This window comes from Coturnix japonica, chromosome 3, assembly GCF_001577835.2.
Source record: "Coturnix japonica isolate 7356 chromosome 3, Coturnix japonica 2.1, whole genome shotgun sequence".
Classification (NCBI taxonomy): Eukaryota; Metazoa; Chordata; class Aves; order Galliformes; family Phasianidae; genus Coturnix; species Coturnix japonica.
In genome coordinates this window covers 70,791,552-70,813,862 of record NC_029518.1, presented here as the reverse complement: position 1 = coordinate 70,813,862, position 22,311 = coordinate 70,791,552, and the positions used below count along the sequence as shown (strand labels likewise).

Here is a 22,311-nt window from a genome sequence, read left to right as displayed (position 1 = left end):
CCTGTAATTTCCTGTGTACAGTCTCTTTATGGCCTGGAAAGCATGTAAGTTTCTCCTTTTCACAGAAGTATATTTAATCCAAACACTGTTTAAACTCTTAATAAGAATTTTAAAGAGACGCAGGAAGCATTCAAGAAAGAGATTAAAGACGGTGGTAGGATTTTTAGGAACATCATTACTGCAATGTTGCGGCCTAACTAAGTCTATTAGCACAATTTCCCAAGCTCTTACAGAAGTTGTGTGGTCATGCCTGAGACTCTAAATCCTGACTACCTACGTTGAGTCAGCAATAGAAACACAGAACTATGGAATCCTTAGAGTTGGAAGGGACCTTTAAAGATCACCTAGTCCAACTCCCCTGCAATGAACAGAGACATACACAGCTTGATCAGGTTGCCCAGAGACTGATCCAGCCTCTCCTTGAAAGTCTGCAAGGATTGGGCATCTAACACCTTTCTGGGCAATCTGTTCCGATGCCTCATCACCCTCACTGTAAAAGACATTTTCCTTATATCCAGACTAAATATTGATTTAAGCTTGAAACCATTTCCCTTTGTTCTACCACAACAGACTGTGCCAAAGAGTCTTTCCCTTTCCTTCCTGTAGCTCCCCTTTAGCCACTGAAATGCTGCTATCAGATCATCTCAGAGCCTTCTCTTCTCCACGCTGAGCAGCCCCAGCTCTCTCAGCCTGCCCTCATAGAAGAGGTGTTCCATCCCTTGAATCACTTTTGTGGTCCTCCTCTGGATGTGCTCCAACAGGTGCATATCCCTCCTTTACTGAGGACTCCAGATCTGAAGGCAATACTCCAGGTGAGGTCTCACCAGTGCAGAGTAGGGGGGCAGGTTCACCTCTCTTGACCTGCTGGCTACACTTCATTTGATGGAACACAAGATAGTGTTGGCTTTCTGGGCTGAGACCACATTGCTGGCTCATGTCTAGCTTGCCATCCACCAGTGCCAGCACGTCTTTTTCAGCAGGGCTGTGCTCAATCCTTTCATCCCTCAGCTTGCATTGGTATAAAAGGTTGCTTCGACCCAGGTGCAAGATCTTGCATTTGGCTTTGCTGAATCTCATGAGGTTCTCCAAGGTCCACTGTTCAAACCTGTCGAGGTCTCTTGGGATGGCATCTCATCCCTCTGGGGTGTCAACTGCAGCCCACAGCTTGGTGTCATCAGTAAACTTGCTGAGGGTGCACTCGATCTCACTGTCAATGTCATTGATGAAGGTACAAAAAAGTACCGGTCCCAGCACTGATCCACTGTGTCTGCATGCTCTCAGTTGACATCAGTCAGCAGCTCTGGAGATATGCAATTACCACGCAGCACACTTCTATGCCCTTGCCTGATCCTTGCTTCCAGGTAGAAATACACCAGTTTCTTAAGGAACCTGGGATTAGTCAGGATAACTCATTCCAGATTTATTGAACAACAAGCATCCTACTCTTTCTTAACAATTATTAAAAATCTTTTTTTCCAGTCTGAAAATTTTATTGGGAGCATTTCAACTAACATCATTATCACACTAGCAGCATATCTGTCCTCAAGCTAAGAACAGTATCTTGGATATTGGATAAGCAAGGCATATAAAGATATACACTAATGACATCAGAAGAGCACCTTAAAGCTATCTGATTGAAGACAAAGAAACACAACTTAGTTCAGAATTCAGTCCATCAGTTACCAAGTATATAGCCATACAAACTGAACCTGCTTTTGCCTGAAAGAGTAAGGGTCACTGAAAGGAACAGATTTTTGTGTAATGCTGCAGATTTTAATCTGGAAGCGAAGGAAAAAGTGACCAAAACTTCAGTGGCTCAAATTCAAGCTTCAACAGTGATGTGAAGGAATGCTTCATTTTGGTCTTCACATTTATTTTTCCCTGTGGCTTTGGTTATCAAAAAGACTTTGGTATACAGATTTGGAAGAAATGCGTGTAACACCCATGTTTCACAAAATGCTATCAAAACCACCCAGCTTTCCAAGAAAGGACAGTTAATTATCAGATGTTAAAACCATTACCAGATCAAACTGATATTACAGAAGCTAGAAAGCTCAGGTAGCGTATGTCACCAGATAGGTCACATCCACATATAGCAAAGATTGTTTGAAACAAATACTCGTTACTTCAGGATTTTCTGCTGCACAGACAACCCAGAAAGAGCCATGTTAGGTAGCTTCGAGGTAGTTTTAAGCCAGCCTTAGTAACTGCAGTGCAGGTGAGCTGCTGTTAGTATCTTCATGTTTAGTACGTGTAAAGAGATCCCCCCCCAAAAATAATTCACTTACACCGTACAGTATTGTCCAGCCTCTCTATTAAGAAAAAAAGTTAGCATTACAATTAATATACTCAATAAAGTCCCATAAGGTTAAGTAACAACCTGTAATACACTTAAGAGTTTCATTCATATTTGATTGTTGCAGCAGGGAATTGAATTGATAACGCAAGCCCTTGTGAGTTCTCTCCTTTCCCCTCCATCCCACTTTTTCCAACAGAAGCTGCTTTATGCTCTGTGAGGCTCTGATGAAGTATGACCTTTCTTCAGATTACTCTTGTAGTTTACTAACAATCAAATTGCTCTTGATCCAAGTTTAGATTCTAAGCTCAGTTCAACTCTCTTCTCCTCAAAATAGTGCTTTCTAATGTATTTCACATGGCAATTTTACCCTTCCCAATAGAGTACTTTGCTGGGCTAAACAAGCTATCTCCTACTCTAATACCAGTCATCTACTTAGTCTGAATGATGCACAGTCTTTTTGATACTTCATTCAGGAGAACTTGAACTGGGAACAAGCTTAAATTTTCTTATGTCAATAGAAATGTCAGTTTTTGATAAATATCACTGTTCTTTGAATAATTTATCTGAACCTGGTACTGGTCAAGACTTAAATGGCTAATCAAACACTTTTCTTGGAAATGTCCTCAGTCATTAAATACATATATAAAGTCTTCAATTATAGGCTACTGCATCTTCACTGACTCAGTTCAGTGATGTTGGCTGTAAATGTGGTCTTCAAAATGTGACTTGTAACAATGGTATCTTTTATACACATGCACATTCTTTAGATGAAACATAAAGAAGCGGTACATTTACGTATGCTTGAACAGTCTCAAAATACTGAGGTTTCAGTATCAGCAGTATTGATGGATGAAGCACCTACCAATGGACCACTTGGTACACCACCAGTTGACCATGTTGCAGGTGCTACTTTTGGCTGCCAGTTGGCTCCTCCTGTTAGCTTCTTCTCTCCAGCATTCCACTGAAGGTCTCCCCTAGTAGAGAGGGAGAGAAACAGAACTATTCTTTACATACACAATAAAAGCCAATTGCAGTATACATTAGAATTAAGCTTGCAGCTACATTATAGTACATACAGTTTAAGCTATTAACAGAGAGATAGACTTTTAGTACCATGCAGTTCCAAGGTCTGTTAGTAGCAGACACCACTACACTCTACACTCAGTTATGTGATTATAGCCTTTGTGGTGAGATTTAAAGAGATGTTTTAATTAGTATTGATTGAAGGCAACATATTATTGCATATACCCTTGCAAAGTAGAAAGAGGGACTGCTACTGACTATTCTACTGGGGCCAGGAGAGCTGCCTGTTAGAAGTCTTTGAAAGGTCATTTCTTTGCTAGAAATCTTGCTCAGACAGATGAAGGAGGAAAGCATTCAGTTCTGAAAAAAGTTGATAGATATAAGAGAAACAAATCAATCACAGAATAAAAGGGCTGTTTCAAAGCTAGATGTTTTTAGAAGCTGCTTTACCCAGAATAGGCTGAACTCCTTGAATCAAGTAGACTGAGGGAAGCTATATAATGGAGGATAGAGTATATGATGCATTTACTCATTTCCCTCCTATCATCTCCATAGACACACAACACATCTTGAAACTAGTCTTGGATATAGAGGTAGACTCCATACAGAAGCAAGCAATCAGTTTGTTAAAGACATTCAAAACCAAGTGTACTGTTTTAAATATCTCCTCTTGCAAAAAGAAGCTTTTCACACCTACGTGATAAGCCCATTCAGTATCTGTAAAAAGATAACAAAACTCTTATATATTAGCCTAAATAACTGATGGCAAATAATGCAATTTATCACCTGGATAAATTCATTTGTAAACCAGCTATCCAATACAAAGATATATACGTAAACATATGTATATTTTAGAGGCTCATATTTAAGCCAGTAAATTTAAAAGCTACATCAGAAACAATTAACATCATTAATTATCCAGTGAACCTTCATAAAATAGAACATTTTTCTCAAAATCTTTATGATTTGCTACTTCTTGTTTGAGAGAATATGACAAGAGGGAGGTACTGGGATGTGATCAATTCATTGTTTCCTACTAATCGCTAAAATCAATATAAGATTATAAAACAGGCTTGAAAACATTTTATTTCTCTTTCTCTCTTTCTTAAAATTAGAAGTTGAACTTACTTTTTTGAAGTGGTACCAGAAATTCCAAGATCTGAAAGTTGTAAGAAAAAAAGAGGGAAAAAAAGTCACACATCTAATAAATTGAAGTGCATCAAAGTAACAGCTCATGTTTCACTGCACATAGACTTACAAAGAATAATGAAGTTTTGGCTGTCTTCATTTATCTGATCAGCATCAGAGTGCTAGCCACACCTAAATCTGATTCAGGACTAACATCTGAGGAATCATATGGATATCATATATTTCAGGCCATTTTTGCTCTACAAGCAAGCCACAGTGACAATATATTTACTTCTACAAAACATTATTTTAACTACCACAAATGACAACACTAATATCTATTCATCACATTATATGTTGAAAGTTATTTTACTCAGACAGATAAAATTGTTAACTGGATGTTCTGCAGTTTTATCTGCTCTGTCATGCATGGGTGCTTCAAGCAGTTTCCTTAACCACTCTACGAAAGAATTTTGAATCTGAGTTTTAAAGAACTCTCTTCTCATATGATCAGTACAAGTCCTGTAAGTCAGACTGCTGAGTATGATTATTTTCTCCCACAAACTTAGATACATCAAATGACTTGCAGAAGGCGTTTCAAGCAATTAAAACTTCCACTGATTTCTAAATACGGTCATTTCTCTCCACACCTAACTGAAGAGTATGCACCTTAAGATCAGTTATATCTTTGCTGTATTTACATACAGGAATGGTATATTCTATGTATACAGTCCTTCAAGTACAACTTCCATATTGTACCTTACTCTATGTGGGTCTGTGTTAGATTTGTACAGGGGCTGGTGCTACTACCTTTAGTTACAATGACTGCCTCACTACAGGAAAGAATATTTTTTGTTTAGTGCTTCAAGAACATGTTTAGGGAAGTTCACTGTCTGAGATAAGGTCTGTTCTTTACACAACCACTACTCTGTTTTCACAAAGAGAGTAGCAACAGGTCAGTTATCACCTCCTTGAACTTTTTAACTTCTTCTGCTTAAATTCTATGGTACTACCAGATACTTTGGATAATTTTCACCATTCCATCTGTTAATACTCGAGTGCCCATCTGTTAGGAGTCTGAATGTAGTAGCTAGGAAGTTCAAATGTTACAAATCACAGTTAACAAATAGATCCTATTATTTGTCTCAGATCCTAAACACAATTACAGAATCACATAATTATAGGGGTTGAAAAGGACCCCTGGAGATCATGTAGTTCAACCCCCTGCTCAAGCAGGCTCCCTACAGTACATTACACAGGAAAGCATCTGGGTAGGTTTTGAATACCTTTGGAGGAGACTCTATAACTTCCACAGGCAAATCTTTTCCAGTGCTCTGTCACCCTCAAAGACAAGTGCTTTCTATTGTTCAAATGGAATGAGTGACAAGCTATGATCCTAGAACACCAGCTACCTGAATCAGGCTCTACTCTTGCCTATAGCTAACTTGATCTTCACAAGGAAACAGGAAGACACTAAAACAAGAAAGGTTAAATGGACAGGTGTTTGGATCCACAAACAAAAACAAGAAAGGTTAAATGGACAGGTGTTTGGATCCACAAACAAAAAGTACTGTTGTGTGCCACATCACTTAAAAAAAGCATCTGTCACTTACTGCCTACTAAGTTTGCGAGAGATGAATCAAGATCGCTTCCAAGACCTTTGCTTGCTGCTGAGGCAGGAACTGTTGTTGTGGCTGCAGGTGTTACAGATTGACCAGCAGGAACCATAGTTGGCATAAGAAGATCACCTAACCCATCAAACACTAGAAGGGAAAGGAGAATGGTTTAATAACAGCAGCTTTGGTAAGAAAAACACAACCAGCCACTTTGATGTTGGTCCAACAAATATAGCACAGACAATAACGTCACAAGACTTACCAAAACACAGTTTGACATTAAAAGTAATGCCAACAAGGGCATGCATATCATTTTACGAGAGACTGAACATCCAGTAGTAACCCTGGAAGAGTTATACCAATGAAAAATAAAATGACAGGACATGCCTAAAAGCACTTCAATTGAAGAGCTGAATTTACAGAGTTAGTACTACTTCCACACGACACTACTCTTCTTACAGTCATCCTTAGAGAGACATCAGATGCACGCACATTTGTCTGGAGATATTCATTTAAAGGCTTTTAAAATGAACATCTTGCAGCAAACACCACTCAAAATTATGGTGGCAAAGATAGTCTTATACCTTGACACAGTAACAGGATTGAAACAGTTTCAGGATTGTTACTATTCATTTGCAAGCAGCAGGGAGTTGGGAAAACCTACTAATATCTCACAAGATCAGAAGGAATGAGAACCATCCACACTGTCAGAGCTAGTTTCCTTAGTCCAGCCATCTTTCAGAAGCTCATTTTTTTAGATCCCTTGAGGTCAAACTGTTTGGTACATCCCATGCCAACAATGTCTTCTGATCTGTATTTGAGGTACATGCTAATATTAAGTCAACAGGAAGGGGTAGCATGTGCACTGGCAAGCAACCAAATAACCAAGCAGCAGTACTACTTTGACCTTTTTTTCTTGTACAGTTGCAGAACTCACCAATTTTAAGTTTGTAGCAAGGACCCAGCATGGAAAGTACAGGATGGAAGAGATACAAACAAAATGATAGCAGTGATGAAAAGTTTAAGCTTATAGTCAGGCAAAGAACATGACCTTTGTCTCAGTTTTGTGAATCTGCAGATGCCATGCGAGCTTAAAAACAGCTTCAGCAGCAACGGCGAGATGACTTGGGTGCGTACTTAATTTACAAAAGATTATTTTCACTGAGTAATTCCTGATTCATGCTATAAGGCACGTGCAAGAATGATGCTCACATTAGCTCAGTTTCCACTGACATGGTAGAATAAAAAATGGTCACAGAAAGTTCTTGGGCAAACATTTCCCTAAATACAACACTGACTTTTTCCAGTTGAGATGAAAGGGAAATGACTTCTATTGCTCACGCTCAGAGCCTAATATGGTGTCACTAACTGATCTAACACATAAAATGCATTAGAAAATTCATAGGAAGAAACCTTTTGACTCACCTGATGCATCAAACGAACTGCCAGTTGTTGGAGCTGTTGTTCCAAAAGCTGCATCAAAGTTAGGCTGTAGTAAGCTTGTTTGAGCTGGAGTGACTGGGGATGGTGATGGAGAAGGAGCAATAAAAGAACCTCCAAAGCCTTGAAAAAGTCACGTAAGAGAGGTGTGAACATTAGAGTTAGTCTTGTTGGGCTGTGTTTAACAAAAGCTCAATCTATGATAGGCAGAATGACAGAGATGATGCTTACTAGACCACTGCTAACAGTTCAGTACTACACAAGCATCCTTATGCCAAATATGATCCAAGAAATTTAAGCTTTTGAATAGTTGCTGGTAAAAACCTTAATGTTCACTATTTAGGTATCTCCAGAGGTACACTAACAGAATACACAATTCTTCCAGCACTACATGCTAGTTAAGTGAACTCACAGGCATAAGGCAACAAAAATGGATGAGTTCAGAAAAATAGTAAAACAGAATACTAGCTTGAGAAGAGCATATGATCACAGTTTAATGGACCCAACTGCTCTGGAATTCCAGCTCAGAAGACAGTGTTTTACTCATCCAGTTTGTTTTTCATCATCTTAAAACATGCTGGTCTGTCTTGTCACTGTCTTGTCTTCATGCTGCTGCCCACCTTCCCTTCCACCTTTCAGAACAGCATCAACAAAATCCACAAATATAAACAAACCCTAATCACAGAGATTCTCCAGCCTTAAAGCAATTTATTCCCACACTTAACTATTCTTAAAATCCTTCCCCTGCCCACTATATAATTTGATCTCCCTTGCAATTTAAGCTTATTTGTATTATCTACAGACTCTAGAAACTGTTTAAAAATGCAAAGACTGCCAAAAAGAGAACAGACATATGACACCTCCTCAGTTCTCACTAGTCTACAAGCCTGTCTTCTTATTCAGTCTCTTCTTGGCCGTGATGCCTGAGATCTCTATATTTCTTCAGTCTTGGCCTTGGCTTTTCCCATCTGCCCTTGCAATAGGAAGTTCTGAGCTCACCACTCCAACTGCAACCACAAATATAAAAGCAAGACAACTCTGCACATCATGTATGCTGTAATTTTCCCCTTGCTATCAGAGTGGGAAGCATATTATATTCTCTGAACATTAGATGGTTATGTGTCAGTGGTCCACCACAGCCTTTAGCTTCTTTTCAGGGACCTTCCCATCTTAGCAATCTACTGTCATTTCTTCAGTTAATCATTACTTTCCAAGACCAGAAGCTTGCATGTTTACCCACTTGAAATCTCTTCTTCAGAATACCTTCTCTAACATGCGGAGACCACTCAGTTCTTATCTACAAATACAGCTTTCTTCTTGCATGTGAAATCAGAAAAATTAAGGATGTTACTTCAACTGCCACACTGTTGAAATAAATGCATCAGTTTAGAAGGCATGAAACTTTTATCATTGCCTCGACTTCTAACTAGATAATTTGTTCCACTCCATAAGCAGCCAGCTAATTCCTTTCCTTTTCATCTTGCTTCAACTTTACTCCAGTTACCAGTTCACTGGGGAAGAAAGCTCTGAAAACTTTATAACCCCTTTTTAGTTTTTAACCAAAATTGCTTTCCATGGTGACAGGGCTTATCAATTACAGAACATTAAACAGGCATTTCCCAAATGGTGACAGTAGCATATTTCCCAGCTTTGAAAACAAGTCCTCCTCAGGCACTTAACTACAAGACAAACCAGTGCTGAATGTAAACTATTTGTGCTCAAACTGTGATCATCAATTATATCAAATGTTACTGTGAGATCTCAGATGATCTCCCCCAAAGTGATGGTTTCTCAGAATGAAATAAAACTAAACACCAAACTTAAAAAGTGTGGAAAGGATAGGAAAAAAGAGGCACTACAGGTCCAGGAGAACACAACCTGATAAGGAAGACCTCTAAGTACATCCTTCAGGTGCTTAAGTTTTCCAGATTGCAGGCACAGACACATCATAACTTAAACTAGTTCCTTTAGATGACTGATTGATTGGACTGGATGGAGGCAGGGAAGCAAGAGAAGGACAGAGAACAACCTGTTTTCAATAGCCTGAAGCAAAGAGCATTTCAAATGCCTGCATGAGCTCCCCTGGGCTTATTAGACAGACCTCAGGGTTCTGGCATCAAGAAATCTTTAATACCCAAACTCTACTCTGTAGCAAGCTACATGCTTGCAGTTGCTAAATGAGGATCTGGACAAACATACTGAATCAGAGAACTGCCCCAGCTCCCCAAGGTCTGTTTGTGAGGCAGGCTTATCACTAGATAGTTTAGAAGGTGATATCTGATCTGATTATCCAGTCCCAGCCCCTGCTAAAAGCAGGTCTCATCAAATCAGCTGGCTCAGACACAGTTGCTTTGAGCACTTCCATGATGAGAGATTTCACTACCTCTGTGAGTAGACAACTTCAGTATCTGATTTTTCTTATGGTAATAAATTAATTTTTAAAAGTTTCTGGAATTTTCACACTGTCTTTTTCCTCTTACTGCATACCTCCATAAGGAACATGGCTGATTCCTGTATCCCTCCAAGGAGGTAGATTTAGACAGCCTTAATGCATAGCTTTTGTCTTCTCAAGAGTGAACGGATCCAGCTCCTGACCTCTGCTCATATGTCACATTCACTGGTCACCATCTTGTTGGTCCTCCTCTGAATAATCTCACACTGGTATGACTTGGTCATCTACTTCAGGAGATCATCTTTAATACATTTCAGAAGTCCCCTGGATCACCTGTGCCCAGTCATACTGCCCTTCCAGCACATATTATGGTGGTTAAAGCTGCTCATGAGTGCCAAGGTCTGTGACAGCAAAGCTTTCTCTAGCTGCCTAAAGGGAGGCTTTTTCTACTGCTTCATTTTGATCAGATGGTCTATAGCAGATATCTACTACAAAATTTCCAGTGCTGGCTCATTCTTTGATTCTTACATACAAACTTCTCCTGGTTCAACATCAGTCTCAAGGCCAAGCTTTAGGCATTCAACTACATGCAGAAAATATACTTATCATTGAAGAATCACATCAGAAGCAGGGTAATAAGGCATATGGTTGATGGACTAAAGCATCTGACTCCAACAACCCCTATAGTACCAAAACCGCCTAAAGATCCTCTGCTCAGTTAGATCCATTCTATCTCCTAAGTAAGAAGGAGCTTGGCAGCAGTGCATGGCATAACACAATTTATAACATTCTGTTTAGAAAGTTATGTATGTTTTTGCAAATCCCCACAAAACACATATTTCTCTGGCTACAGAACAGAGTCCTCCCCACCTTCAGGTGAAGTTTGCATGGTAAGTTGTCTTAGTTTCAGAGCTTTCAGCCATGAAACTGCAGCACGGTTTCAAATCTGCTTTAACAGGTATAGTTCCTAGTCATCTGCAGAAACAGCAGCAGCTGAGATACGTTGTCTGGACATCTCCAACTGCCTGTTTTTGAAGCAGTTTTTACTAGCGACCCTGTAAGATTTCTTATGAGAACATACTACTAAATGCTGGGATACACATATTCATTTAATTGAACAGAAAGATCTAGAAGGGGAAAAGGGCTACACTATTGCATGTACTGGCACAAATCTTTTTGACTGCTGAGAGGCTTAGAAAAGATGAAAAAGAATTTACCGCTCTTTCTAAGAGAGTCTAGCCATTTACCTGAAAGCAGAACACCTGAGACAATGATGCATGGTAAGTATATTCATAACACTGTGAATATAAACACTCGGTACAACTAATCATAAACCATGAAGGACACGCCTTCAGCAAAATCCAGAAAATCTTAAATTTAAAACTGGATTGCACTGCAGGCTATACATCTGCCATTATCCAGGGTGAACAAATGTTTAGCAATATGCTGTGATGTTTCCCAACCCTCTGTATATGCCAAACTGAGATTCACCTCTAACTTGGTGTCATTTTGGAAGCATATAAGTAAAAGAATCTATTCACTCAAACAGCTTCAGGTCTGCTTGAGTGCTCAGATTTATGACAATCATTGTATAATTCAGGCATTGATTTAATATGAATCATCAGATTCAGAAAGTACACCGCAGAAGTTTAAGCCATCTGGAGCATAACTCTTACAGTAATTTCAGTTTGGATACAGATAAAGACTGAACGTATTTTTTATTCTAATATTCGCATAAACAGGATTAGCTTTTTCCTCACAACATCTTTGCACCCAGCCCCCAGATAATGCACATAACTGCAAAGGGCAGCACCTTTTCTTTTTGTAAACTTTTTTTCCTTATAAAATTACCAGAATCTACTCGGTAAAGTCTCATCTGCAGTTTAAAAGCTATTCATAGGCTGTTTAACCAATACAAAGATTAACAGGATTAAAACAAAAGGAAGTCTTCCAACCTAAAGTCTGAAAACTGCTTGTACATAGTATGTCCTCACAGTGTATGTCCTACTAAGTAGTCAGACTGGCAGAACTGGAACAGATTCAGAACAGATATGCATACTGTTCTCTAGAACACTTCTATTTTAGTGAAGCCGAACTAGGAGATGCCCACACAGAGAGCAGGTACTACCAAATACACTGAGATATCTCACTTGCATTACACATCTCTCATATAATGGAAGTCTGCTCGTGAGAAGACAAAAACATACATAGGATTTGATTTCTGATGTTGCGTAAGTTGACATGAAAGAACTTCAGACACACAGACAGCCAATGACATCAGGTCTCTCCATGCCTAGAATGGTTAATCATTGCATAAAGAGCAAACTTCCACTTCAGGTCTGAACTAAAGCCACAGAAGCACAACATTAAACTAACAATCATCCACATTTGCAAAGGATAACCTACTGACAAATACAACTTTTAGAAACATAAGAAAAAATGAGTGAAGTGCTCCTTCAAGCCAGAAGCATTTTAGTTTTCTTTAAGCTTGAAAAAAACATGCTGTTAACTTCAGATTGGGATGGGAAAGAGTCATGACTTGTTTAGAACAATTTTTATATCCACTAAAATACACAGTGTAGCAGGCGTTTCTGAGAAACAGAATTCAGCTGAAGTGGTTTAGCTTTTAGAATGCAGACTGAAAGTATAGTTATTCAGGCATTGCAGTCTGATGCCACACTTAGCACAAGCCAGTATAAGGAGAGGATTTCTAGCACTGCTGCGCCCTTGCACGCAAGAAGGCTCTTTCTCATCAGCCCGCTCTTTCTGGTTAAACACAAGACTGTTGCAAAACCACTGATACAATTTTCTAACATCTGAAGTGTGTAAGTTGACTGTATTAAATCAATCAGGAAATAATGATAAATTACAAGTGAGGAATAAAAAGTGCAGCCTCCTGTCTAGTCAGGTGGCAACTCCGCCCACAGCAGGGGGGTTAGAACAAGACAATCTAAGGTCCCTTCCAACACAAGCCTTTCTACGAGATAACACCTCCATTACAAATCAAAGTAGTCTTAAGAAGTTTAAAGTACCAATAAATCTTACTAAAAACTATTTTATCCCACTGCAAACATCCATATCCACCCCTGTAACATTTCACAAAATTTCACAAGACTATCTATAAGATTTTGCATGACAGTAAGTTTGTTAATAAGTTCTTTATTACCAGCCAGTAAGTCTGCAGAAGCTGATGAACTAGAAGTGGCCTGGGTTGCGGGCTGAGGTTCAGGAGCACTACTTCCAAAAGCATCTGAAGAGAATTCCAGGAAGTAAAGATTTCAAAATTAAATGCATCAATTTATCACTTATCTTAAACAAGCGACAACAATAAGATAACTTCATCCATCAGAAAAAAATGAAAGTGCTTAGCCATCCTTATTGCAGAGCAGGACCGTGGATGCAAAGCTCAGGTGGAAGAAAAGGAGATGCAACAAACCAGCATTTCAAAGATTTTTCTATAATAAAGAATAGCACTGGAGAAGATAAGAATATTAGGTCAGTGAGGCTTGCAAATCCTTATATTTGGGCCACTTATCAGAAAACTCAAACAGCAGCATTCTAGACTAGAGGGTTAAGCCATTTTATTCAGAGTTTGGTGTAATTCCAGACATAATTTACTGACTCGCATCAACTCTAATTAGATATGTATTTCACTATTGTTTGAAAATTCACTCCTTCTAAGTAACGATCATCTCTTCTACGACACTTCTAGAGCTGGTTGTGCTCATCCTAATTTCCAGCTTGTCAAATCTAACAAAGATCCTGTAATTCAGCCCTCTGGTTTGAGGCAAGTCACCCTCAAAAATTCAGCTGCTTTGCTCTGAGAAATGGAACGGAGAGAAACTAATGTGCAAGTGAAGAGGTGCAAAGAAGAAGGAAAAAAAAAAAAAAAAAAGGAAGAACACAATATACTTTCATTAGACCTCTGAGAAGAAGAATCACACATGCATTGACTGAAGACAGAATGGCAAATGTAAGGACAAGGAATGACGACAGCTCATTTGCAGTTCATTATTGTGCAATATGAAGAATTGGACATGTTATTCTTAGCTGTAATGACACAGAAAAGCTGTAAGAAGGGGGAAAGGCAGCTTTCGCAAAGTACAAAGTTAATTGAAATTAAGTGATTCATCTCTGAAGTGGTGAGGAAGGAAAAATACCCACCACCAAATAGGTCAATCACACCTGAAGAATCCACCTTTGCTGGAGAGGCAGTGGGTAGAGGAGAGGGGGCTGCAAATGCATCCACTGCAGTAAGCATAGGATAAATAATATTTAGTATCAGCAAGGCAACAATGATAGCTAAATATTTCAAAGCAACATAGGCTCCATTAGGTAGAATCATGGGGTATGTAAAGCCGGGCAACAGTCTGCAGAACTGCAAACAGAAAGTGTTACATTTCTCACACAGCAACTGAACGCTGGAGTACTTTAAAGAAAAACAAAACAAAACATTTCTTAATAACTTTCTTATGCTTATAGGAGAATACAGTCTCTTAACAACCACATCACTTACTTAACTTCAGTGTTAGCCACTTCATGATCCATATCTTCAGCAACTGCTAATTTTGTGATCAATGTATCAACAAACCTACAATTTAGTACTTCAGCTTAAAGATATAAAGTGGCAATAAGTTTTGGTTTTCACTTGTAAGGAAAAAAAAAAAAAGAATTCACAAGATCAAAACCATAAGTCTATAGTATGGCCTGTGAAAACAAGCACTTACCAGATAAGAGATCACCAGTGAGAGAACTCTCAGGCACAGGAGAAGCTCCGTGTGGTGGAGATGAAAAAGCATCTTCCAAAAACGAAAGAAAAAACAAGGAGAAGTTGAGTATTGTTCATTCAGTTTACACCACCACAAGGCATCAAAGCAGCAGAGTATTTGAAGATTTCACTCTTTACCTGTACCAAAGAGATCTATGCTAGGAGTAGCATCTGGTTTAGGTGCAGCGGGTACCTCAGGGACAGACTCAAATAAATCTAAGACCAAGAACACAACACGTCTTTAACTCATTTTTGAAACTTAGTACTGAATGTGAGCTTTCAAATTTTGCACATCATCTTTGGAATTAATAGGCTCTCTGGTTTGAAAGCCACAGCACACAGCATGCATGCAACAATTTTTAGTTCAGTACTCCTGACAGATCAATCCACCAAAGAGTTAAAAACAAAATTACCACCAAAGATATCTAGAGCAGGAGGAGCGGAGGTGGTGGCGGTAGCAGAAGTGGTGGCAGTAGTGGTAGTGGCAGTAGCTGTAGTAGCGGTAGTGGCAGCAGCAACAGCAGCAGCTGGAGAAGGAGTTGTTGCAGGAGCTGGAGTGGCTGCACTAGTTGTAGGGGTAACTACAGGAACAGCAGTCTCTGTTGGCTTCATAGCAAAGAGGTCCAGCTCAGGAGCAGCCTCTGCACTACCTTCGGATGGGGCAAAGGGGTCTTGTAAAAAGGAGAGGGGAAATATACGTGTATGCTTACTTAGGATCAGTGAGGGAGGAAGTCAAGAACAAAGCAACTAGAGGCTATGCACGTACTGCAAATACACTCACACACACATAGATGAGGTTGTTCTACATCTAGCCTACTTATCCAGACATGCTACTTATGTTTTTCCAAAATAAAGACTGTCTGAAAGGCTGAGTAGTCCAGTTACTAAAGGGCAGAACTTTCATAGGCTGTTTATCAAGTCCAGAAAGGACAGGAAGATGATGAAAGAATATCCTGTTTAACAGGTTACTACTCACAAAAGTCAGCACTGTCAGAATCATCAATTAGCACTAATGAACAAGCAAAATAGTACTGGGACTCAGAAACAGGCCATTTTGTTAAGCATGCTCTTCTGTCTAAGGTTTGTTTTGACCAATCGCAGGCACTGAGAAAATTTCAGAAAAACACACTGCCATGTAGTTTAAACAAAAGAAAACAAAACCAAAAACAGCAAAACAAGAGACCATCTAATGACATAAAACCCACCATTTCCTGAACATGCATCAAGAGCTGCTGCTACAGGGGTTGGGGTAGCTGGTGCTGCTGCCCCTTCAGTTGCTGCAGGGGCTTCCCCAGGAGAAGCTGCAAAGGCATCTTGGGTGCAGTTTTAAAACAGAAATTAAAAGGAAAAGGATAAAGAGAAGAAAAATATAGTAAAAGAAACAAGTTAAATTGCACAAGTAGATCCCCTTATACAACATGAATGTTGTTCTGATAGCAAGACAAGACATGCAGCATATATGCTTTGTCTCCCCCAACCCCACATGAGATAGTTCTAGACAGGGCTTGAAGAAAGAATTTCTCCATCTGCCCAAAGTACAGCAAGTGTAAAAGGTTTTATTCTCATTGTATAAGGGTTCAGAGCAGCATGGTCATGGTCTACCCACAATTAACTAATGAAGAGCGGAGGTATTGCAGTATGTCAGTGTTAATGCTAGTGTTAAAACTGAACTTCCAAGTTGAAGGCCCACAGTATATGTAATTATCCTTTACTTGAATTTACTTGTGTAGGGCTCTGCAAACTTCAGCACTGTTATGAACAACAATCCAATTATATTGGAAAAGATCTGTAGATATAATTTCTAGCTTTTTAGTCAACATCTAAACAACATCTGAAACATCTGAAAATCTTAATTTACTTCTTTTTAACAGTATTTCAACAGGATCTTTCTGAAGCTAGAAAAACTGAATCACAGGTTATATTTACTCAGCTTACTTCTAACAGATCCAGAATGTTCATCTTCACTATTGACCAGCCATACTTAATCTCCACAGGACTGTCTCTAAGACTAACAAGCCCAGTCAAGCAAGGGAAAAGTAGCTTTGGGGTTTTGAAATGACCTCCTTTTGAGTTTTGCTTGATTTGGGTTTTTATTTATTTGTTTGTTTGATTGGAAAAAAAGTTAACAAAGTCAGTGAGGTAAAAAAATATATCTGTTCAGGAATACTGCAATTGCACTGTTAATTCAGCACAGGAAAAAGCTTAACATGCTTTAACTTGAGTATCAATTTTAAAATGAAAACAACCATTTTAAAACCAAGTTTATGCCAGTTAATCTAAAAAGCCCAAAAAGAACATGCACTGAAACTTGAACAGAAGAAATGAAAGCAAGTTACTCTTGCAATAGAATTAAAATGAATTGTTAGCAAATAAAGGCCTGCTAATAAGCCATTTCAAATACAATTCTATTTTTCATGTATCAAGGTTCAATAACAAAACTGGATGGCAGTTGTCCAATTAAAAAATAACAATTAGTCAAAAGTCACCTTACTGTATGCATACCAGGCACTGGCATATACCCCTTAGAAGAAATTCAAGACAGAAGTGGACTGAAGACTTCTGAATTGTACTAATTCCGAATACACTGTGCAAGGTCTTGTGTGCTGCTGTTTGTTCTACTCTGATAGCCTTCATGTGGAACATCAGCTTGCGTTCTTGTGAAAGAACATATTTCTATCCACACAAGCCTGTAGACTAACAATACAATTCCCTCCTGAAATGTGCTGTAGAGTTGAAGCTTCTCAGTTCTGTTGTAGCCCTTGCACAGATGGCATCACATGTATGGTTAATGGATACTGTATATTTTATTAGTAAAAAAAAAAAAGAAATTTATCTTCCTTTTTGTTCCTTCACACTGGTGTACTAACCCTGCGTGTTTATTCCCAGCATTCCAAAAGATCTTCTTGCTTTAAAGCAGCTACCACATTTACCTAATTCCTCACATTTGTACAACTTCTGCTTCTAAAGAAAACATAGCTTGACTTCTACTGTCAAGTGATACCTGATCCTCACACGAGTTTACAGACAGCCTGGTAACTTCAAGAGAAGCCTCTGGAACTTCACACTACAAAGAACATCAATTGGGAGTCATAGATATGTACTGCATACTGCATAACTACAAATGGTTCTTGTTGAAATGATGTGGAAAGAAGGAGACCATTCAGATCTGATTTCCCCAGATAGTGCTTCAGTATGTATTGTCCACAGCAAAATAAATGTTTCTGAAAAGTGGTTTGAATTTCAAAAATTCAAGCTTTTTTATTCACATCATCTGAATGTTCAGCATTTGCACGGTGTCTGTTGTTATTTGCTATCCACACTGTTTACTCAATAGAATAAATTTAATTTAAAAGCACATCAATAATTTCTGAATAATGTCTGAATTCTGTTACTGAGATAGAAAGCATTTCAAGATACCTCTTTTCCCCAACCTTTACAATTTTCCCTCTCAGGAATGACTCCAGCTGCACTCTGAATTCAGCCTCCAGACAGGAAATTTTTAAGTGGGACCACTTAAGTGAAAGCTCGCTCAACATTCAGGCTGAATTCTTCAAAAAGCTATGGTAGATCAACCCTGCATTTCTCACCTACATTAGATGAAGACTGACTTACCTTCCAAATCCAACACATCAGAATCATGCACTGCACACTATGTAACTATGAATTCATCAGGCCTTGGCGTCTGCAACAAGCTTCCAAGAGTAACAAATGTCAGATTCTTGCTCCTAGTGTTGTCCCAAACTGCTGCCCAGGTTAAATGGCTTCTCAACTGTCTGATTCTGCAGCACTAGACTCTCTTGCATCCTTTTAAAAGGAGGAACTAGGAAGCAGTGAACCAGCTTCACTCCTTCCTCAGTTTGTCAGTAATTTTACTAGAGCTATTATCTGAAAGGTGTATCAATCCTGGAACTAGAACCAATAGACAAACACACCCAAACAGTGAACACACATTAAAGTTTGGAATACAGTTTTTTACACCAAGTAAGTTATAATTATTTCTTGACATCCACTGATCCACAGGAAGTATGCTTCACAGGAAGAGACAACTAGAAAAATGGAATGGTTGGGATTGTTATCAGCTTGTAGATCAGAAAAATTTTCCATAAACCTGGGCTGGTACCATGTTGAAAAGAAACAGTCGTTTCTGACTTGTGAGAAGCCTTCTGCTTCATTAGACAAGTAAGCTGACAACAAACTGAGTGGGGAGGGATTTTATCCTTATTCAAGGTTAGCAGCTAGGATTAGAGACTGAAGGAGCATAACAAAGCTATAGGAAAATGTTTCCTATAAATCAATTTTATCATTGGCATTTAGTACCAAGTTCATTGCCAGTTCAATTTACTGTCGTGCTACGCAAGATAAAACATAGATTCAAGAATACTGAAATGAAGTAATTTTGGCTGGCTCAGTATTATATTTACAGGAAAAGTCTAAATTAAACTATAGCTCAAGCATGACATGTAGTAGATGCAAAAAGCAGCCATGTCCATCTTCTCCAGTATAATAATTATTTTTCCAGAAACTGTAGTTACTGAGTAATGTGGAAAGAACGCCTGCTTAACCCAATGTGGACTTGAAAATTAATGTTTTTAGCTCTTTAACATAATATAACTTAGTCTTAAGTGTATGCAGTTTTCCATTTCCATTTAGTTGAATATACGCAAAGGAGTCTATAGCTAATAGCACAGCAAACAAAAGGGTAGTTTACATTTCCTGTTCCATCTAGTATCCAACACACATGCACTTCTGGTAAAGTTAAATTAGAGGTCCCATTACAAGTAGCTGATCTTGTATTGGTTCATCTACCTTTTGAGTTGGCACAGAGTACTAGCGCAACCAAACTAACCTCCAAAGAGATCCACTTCAGCAGTGGTAGCAGTAATAGTTGTAGTTGTAGGAGCAGCAGCTGAAGTAGTTGTAGCATCAGTAGTTGCAGCAGTAGTTGCACTAGGCTCTGGAGCAAATGGATCTGAAATCTGTGGCTCAGGAGTAACACCGGAAAGTGCAGCCAGATTATCTATATGCAACCACATAACGAAGATCAAACAGGAAAAGTAAGGGGAAGAGGGAGAGAGACCACAAACACTCAACTGCAAAAAGATAGAGTTCCTAATATGGACTCTTAACATTCAGAAGACTCAGAAATGAAAAATATTACTCACCCTCTCCCAAGAGGTCTAGTGAGTGTCCATTAAAATGACAGCAGTGTAAAGAAACAGACCAATTAGTAGTACTGCCAGACTGAAGATGTTCATTACTGATCATTTGTTCTCTAGGTGATACACACAGTTTAAATGTCACTTCAACACTTGATTTTCTAACATTCACAGTGTTATGGTTACATGCCAAAGCTCATTCCATTAAATATCTCTATTGATGTCACCATAAATGCATAAATTCCATTTGCTACATTCTTTCACAGTTAATCAGCAGGTTATTCATATATAGGTATCATGTATCACTGTTTCATACAGCTAGTGTTCTGTTTTTTACCCTACAACAGAAAGGATTTAGCAGCAGCCCATAGGAGCTGACACGTGTCCTACCTTTCTCTACCATATGGCAGAGACAAGAAACTTTAGAGTGCTGTTCAACACCATACCAGTTCTCCCTTCCTGGCTGGCTTTGTTTCAACTTGGGTTCCTTAATCAACTTTTCAAAAGCCAATGAGTATCTTTAGTAACAGACTTTTCTACAGTTTAACAAGTGCTAAGACCAGTCAGATTGAGCACATAGGCAGACAGAGGAAGCTTTCCCTAAACAGACATTAAGTAAATAACATAAAACCTAACACACAAAACCACAAAACAGAACATCAAAAGAAAGACTATAAGGTATAAAAATCTGAGAAAAATATGTAGTTTGGTCTTATTTAATAATCAGTAGTTTAGAATTTCTCCTTGGTTCATTGTTCATTTAACAGGGTCATGAGTTCATTTACCCACAACACACTGAAGAACCAGCACAGCATCTGGCTGTTTCACTACAGTTAAAGTGAAAATGTAGGAAGTGAGTATTTAGAGGTTAACCTTAATAAGTTAGTCTTCATTTCACATCACTTGTTAAAAAGGATCCATAAAAAATGATGTGTGTGTTTTAGTAATTGGTTCCTTAGGAGATCTCTACTTGAGACTCACTTCACAAGCCAACGTAAGTCAAAACACCATTCTGAAAAGCGTAGCAGCGTATTAAAAATGCAGTACTCTGGTATCTCATTACTGCACACCAGGTGGATGCCTCACAGCCAGACCTGAAATAAACAACTGTTGGCAAATGTCTACCTCTTATTAGTTTATTCTTCAATGCATTTTTGTTATTCAGTTATGTTGTAGGTCATAATAAAGTGAAATAGCACAGCAATCCGTATTTACTCTTCATATGGTAAGGATTAAACACAATGCCTTACTGAATAGTTGAAGTAAGAATACTGATGGAAAATCCATGCTCTAAGTCACACTGCAAGGTAGTTCAGACTAGTTCAAGTCAATTTTCTTTTACATCAGAGTTGTATCTCGCAAAGACACAGAATTTGACCTACTGTATTTTCTGCAATACTACAGCCTAGCCTGCCTGCAAAATGCTTGCCTCACAATATGCTGCAGGCAATTTATTACCCTACCTTAATCTTCTACAGTTACCACAGCAGTGTAGATTACACGTTACAGTTCATTTGCTAGGTAACTCATGTTGTACTCAGAAATACACCTAGCATAAAATAGTACTGTATCTATGCCACTAAATATGAATATATGAATGCCTAAGATTTAGAAGGATTTTTTTTTTTGTTAGCGACCACCTGAATTCCTGAGGTTTATGTGACATTTAAGGTACCAGTTCAATGCTTCCTCTTAAAGTATGTGGTACTTACATTTTCCTAGCTATTCTGAACTACCGCAATTTTCTAGCTTCCTCCCCTTGCTGGTTCTTTCTCACAAGTTCCTACATTAACTTGCTGTGAGCAGGAACTGTTTTGCAGATGAGCAAGCAGCTCAGATAGCAGAAAGGCACTATTACACATCCTCACAAGGTGGAAGGGAACTTAAGGTCATCTAGTTCAGCCTGAGCTCAGACCTATTGCAGAAACCAGATCATGGCTTTCTCTGGTTAGGTCTTTAAAAATCTTCCAGAATGGACATTCCTTTAGCACGTGCATAGAGGATCTGCCTTGGTATTGCACTATCCTCCATGTGAAATATTTTTTTTATTAATGTAATATACTTTTGAAACAACTTTGTGTTACTTCTCATTACAACAAGTTATCATTCCCCCAAAAATGCTGGTTCCACATTGCAAGTTCCCTTTCAAATAGTTGTAAGTCACTGCTAAGAGCCCCCTGTAGTCTCCTCTTTTCTAGACCATAAAGGTTCACCTCCTTCAAACTCTTCACTCCGTGAGTGCTCTGGATCTCTGGAGTCCTAGTTAGCAGCCTGCAAACTCTCTTATTTTATCAAACGTCTGCCTTGAGTACAAGAGCCCAGAACTGGATACAGTATTCCAGATGTGGCTTCATATTTAGAAAAAAGGTATGATTCCAGTGTGGTAACAGGTCTACCACACCTGAACTCCTGCAGACAAATTTGAGGCTTACTGAGTTACCAAAAAGCTATTCTGAAAGACAAGCTTGAAGTATAGTTGATAAGACTGG

The 22,311-nt window shown here is 38.7% G+C and overlaps 1 protein-coding gene across 13 annotated transcripts in view; it reads right to left on the bottom strand.

Annotated features, from left to right (window-relative positions):
* SNAP91 (synaptosome associated protein 91) overlaps positions 1 to 22,311 on the bottom strand; it is a 67,627-nt gene that overhangs the window by 6,693 nt on the left and 38,623 nt on the right. For 3 of the 13 annotated variants that reach the window (XM_015858987.2, XM_015858991.2, XM_015858986.2), the window contains exons 15-27: positions 19,829 to 19,843; positions 19,513 to 19,683; positions 15,872 to 15,979; positions 15,080 to 15,337; positions 14,805 to 14,882; positions 14,626 to 14,697; positions 14,063 to 14,146; positions 13,065 to 13,148; positions 7,492 to 7,629; positions 6,064 to 6,213; positions 4,451 to 4,481; positions 3,162 to 3,273; positions 2,289 to 2,312 (exon numbers count right to left, since the gene is read on the bottom strand). In XM_015858987.2, coding sequence (XP_015714473.1) covers positions 2,289 to 2,312; positions 3,162 to 3,273; positions 4,451 to 4,481; positions 6,064 to 6,213; positions 7,492 to 7,629; positions 13,065 to 13,148; positions 14,063 to 14,146; positions 14,626 to 14,697; positions 14,805 to 14,882; positions 15,080 to 15,337; positions 15,872 to 15,979; positions 19,513 to 19,683; positions 19,829 to 19,843 — 1,325 coding nt within the window. The remainder of the gene's footprint in view (positions 1 to 2,288; positions 2,313 to 3,161; positions 3,274 to 4,450; positions 4,482 to 6,063; positions 6,214 to 7,491; positions 7,630 to 13,064; positions 13,149 to 14,062; positions 14,147 to 14,625; positions 14,698 to 14,804; positions 14,883 to 15,079; positions 15,338 to 15,871; positions 15,980 to 19,512; positions 19,684 to 19,828; positions 19,844 to 22,311) is intronic. The other 10 variants (XM_015858993.2, XM_015858989.2, XM_015858988.2 and 7 more) reach the window with 9 other exon arrangements.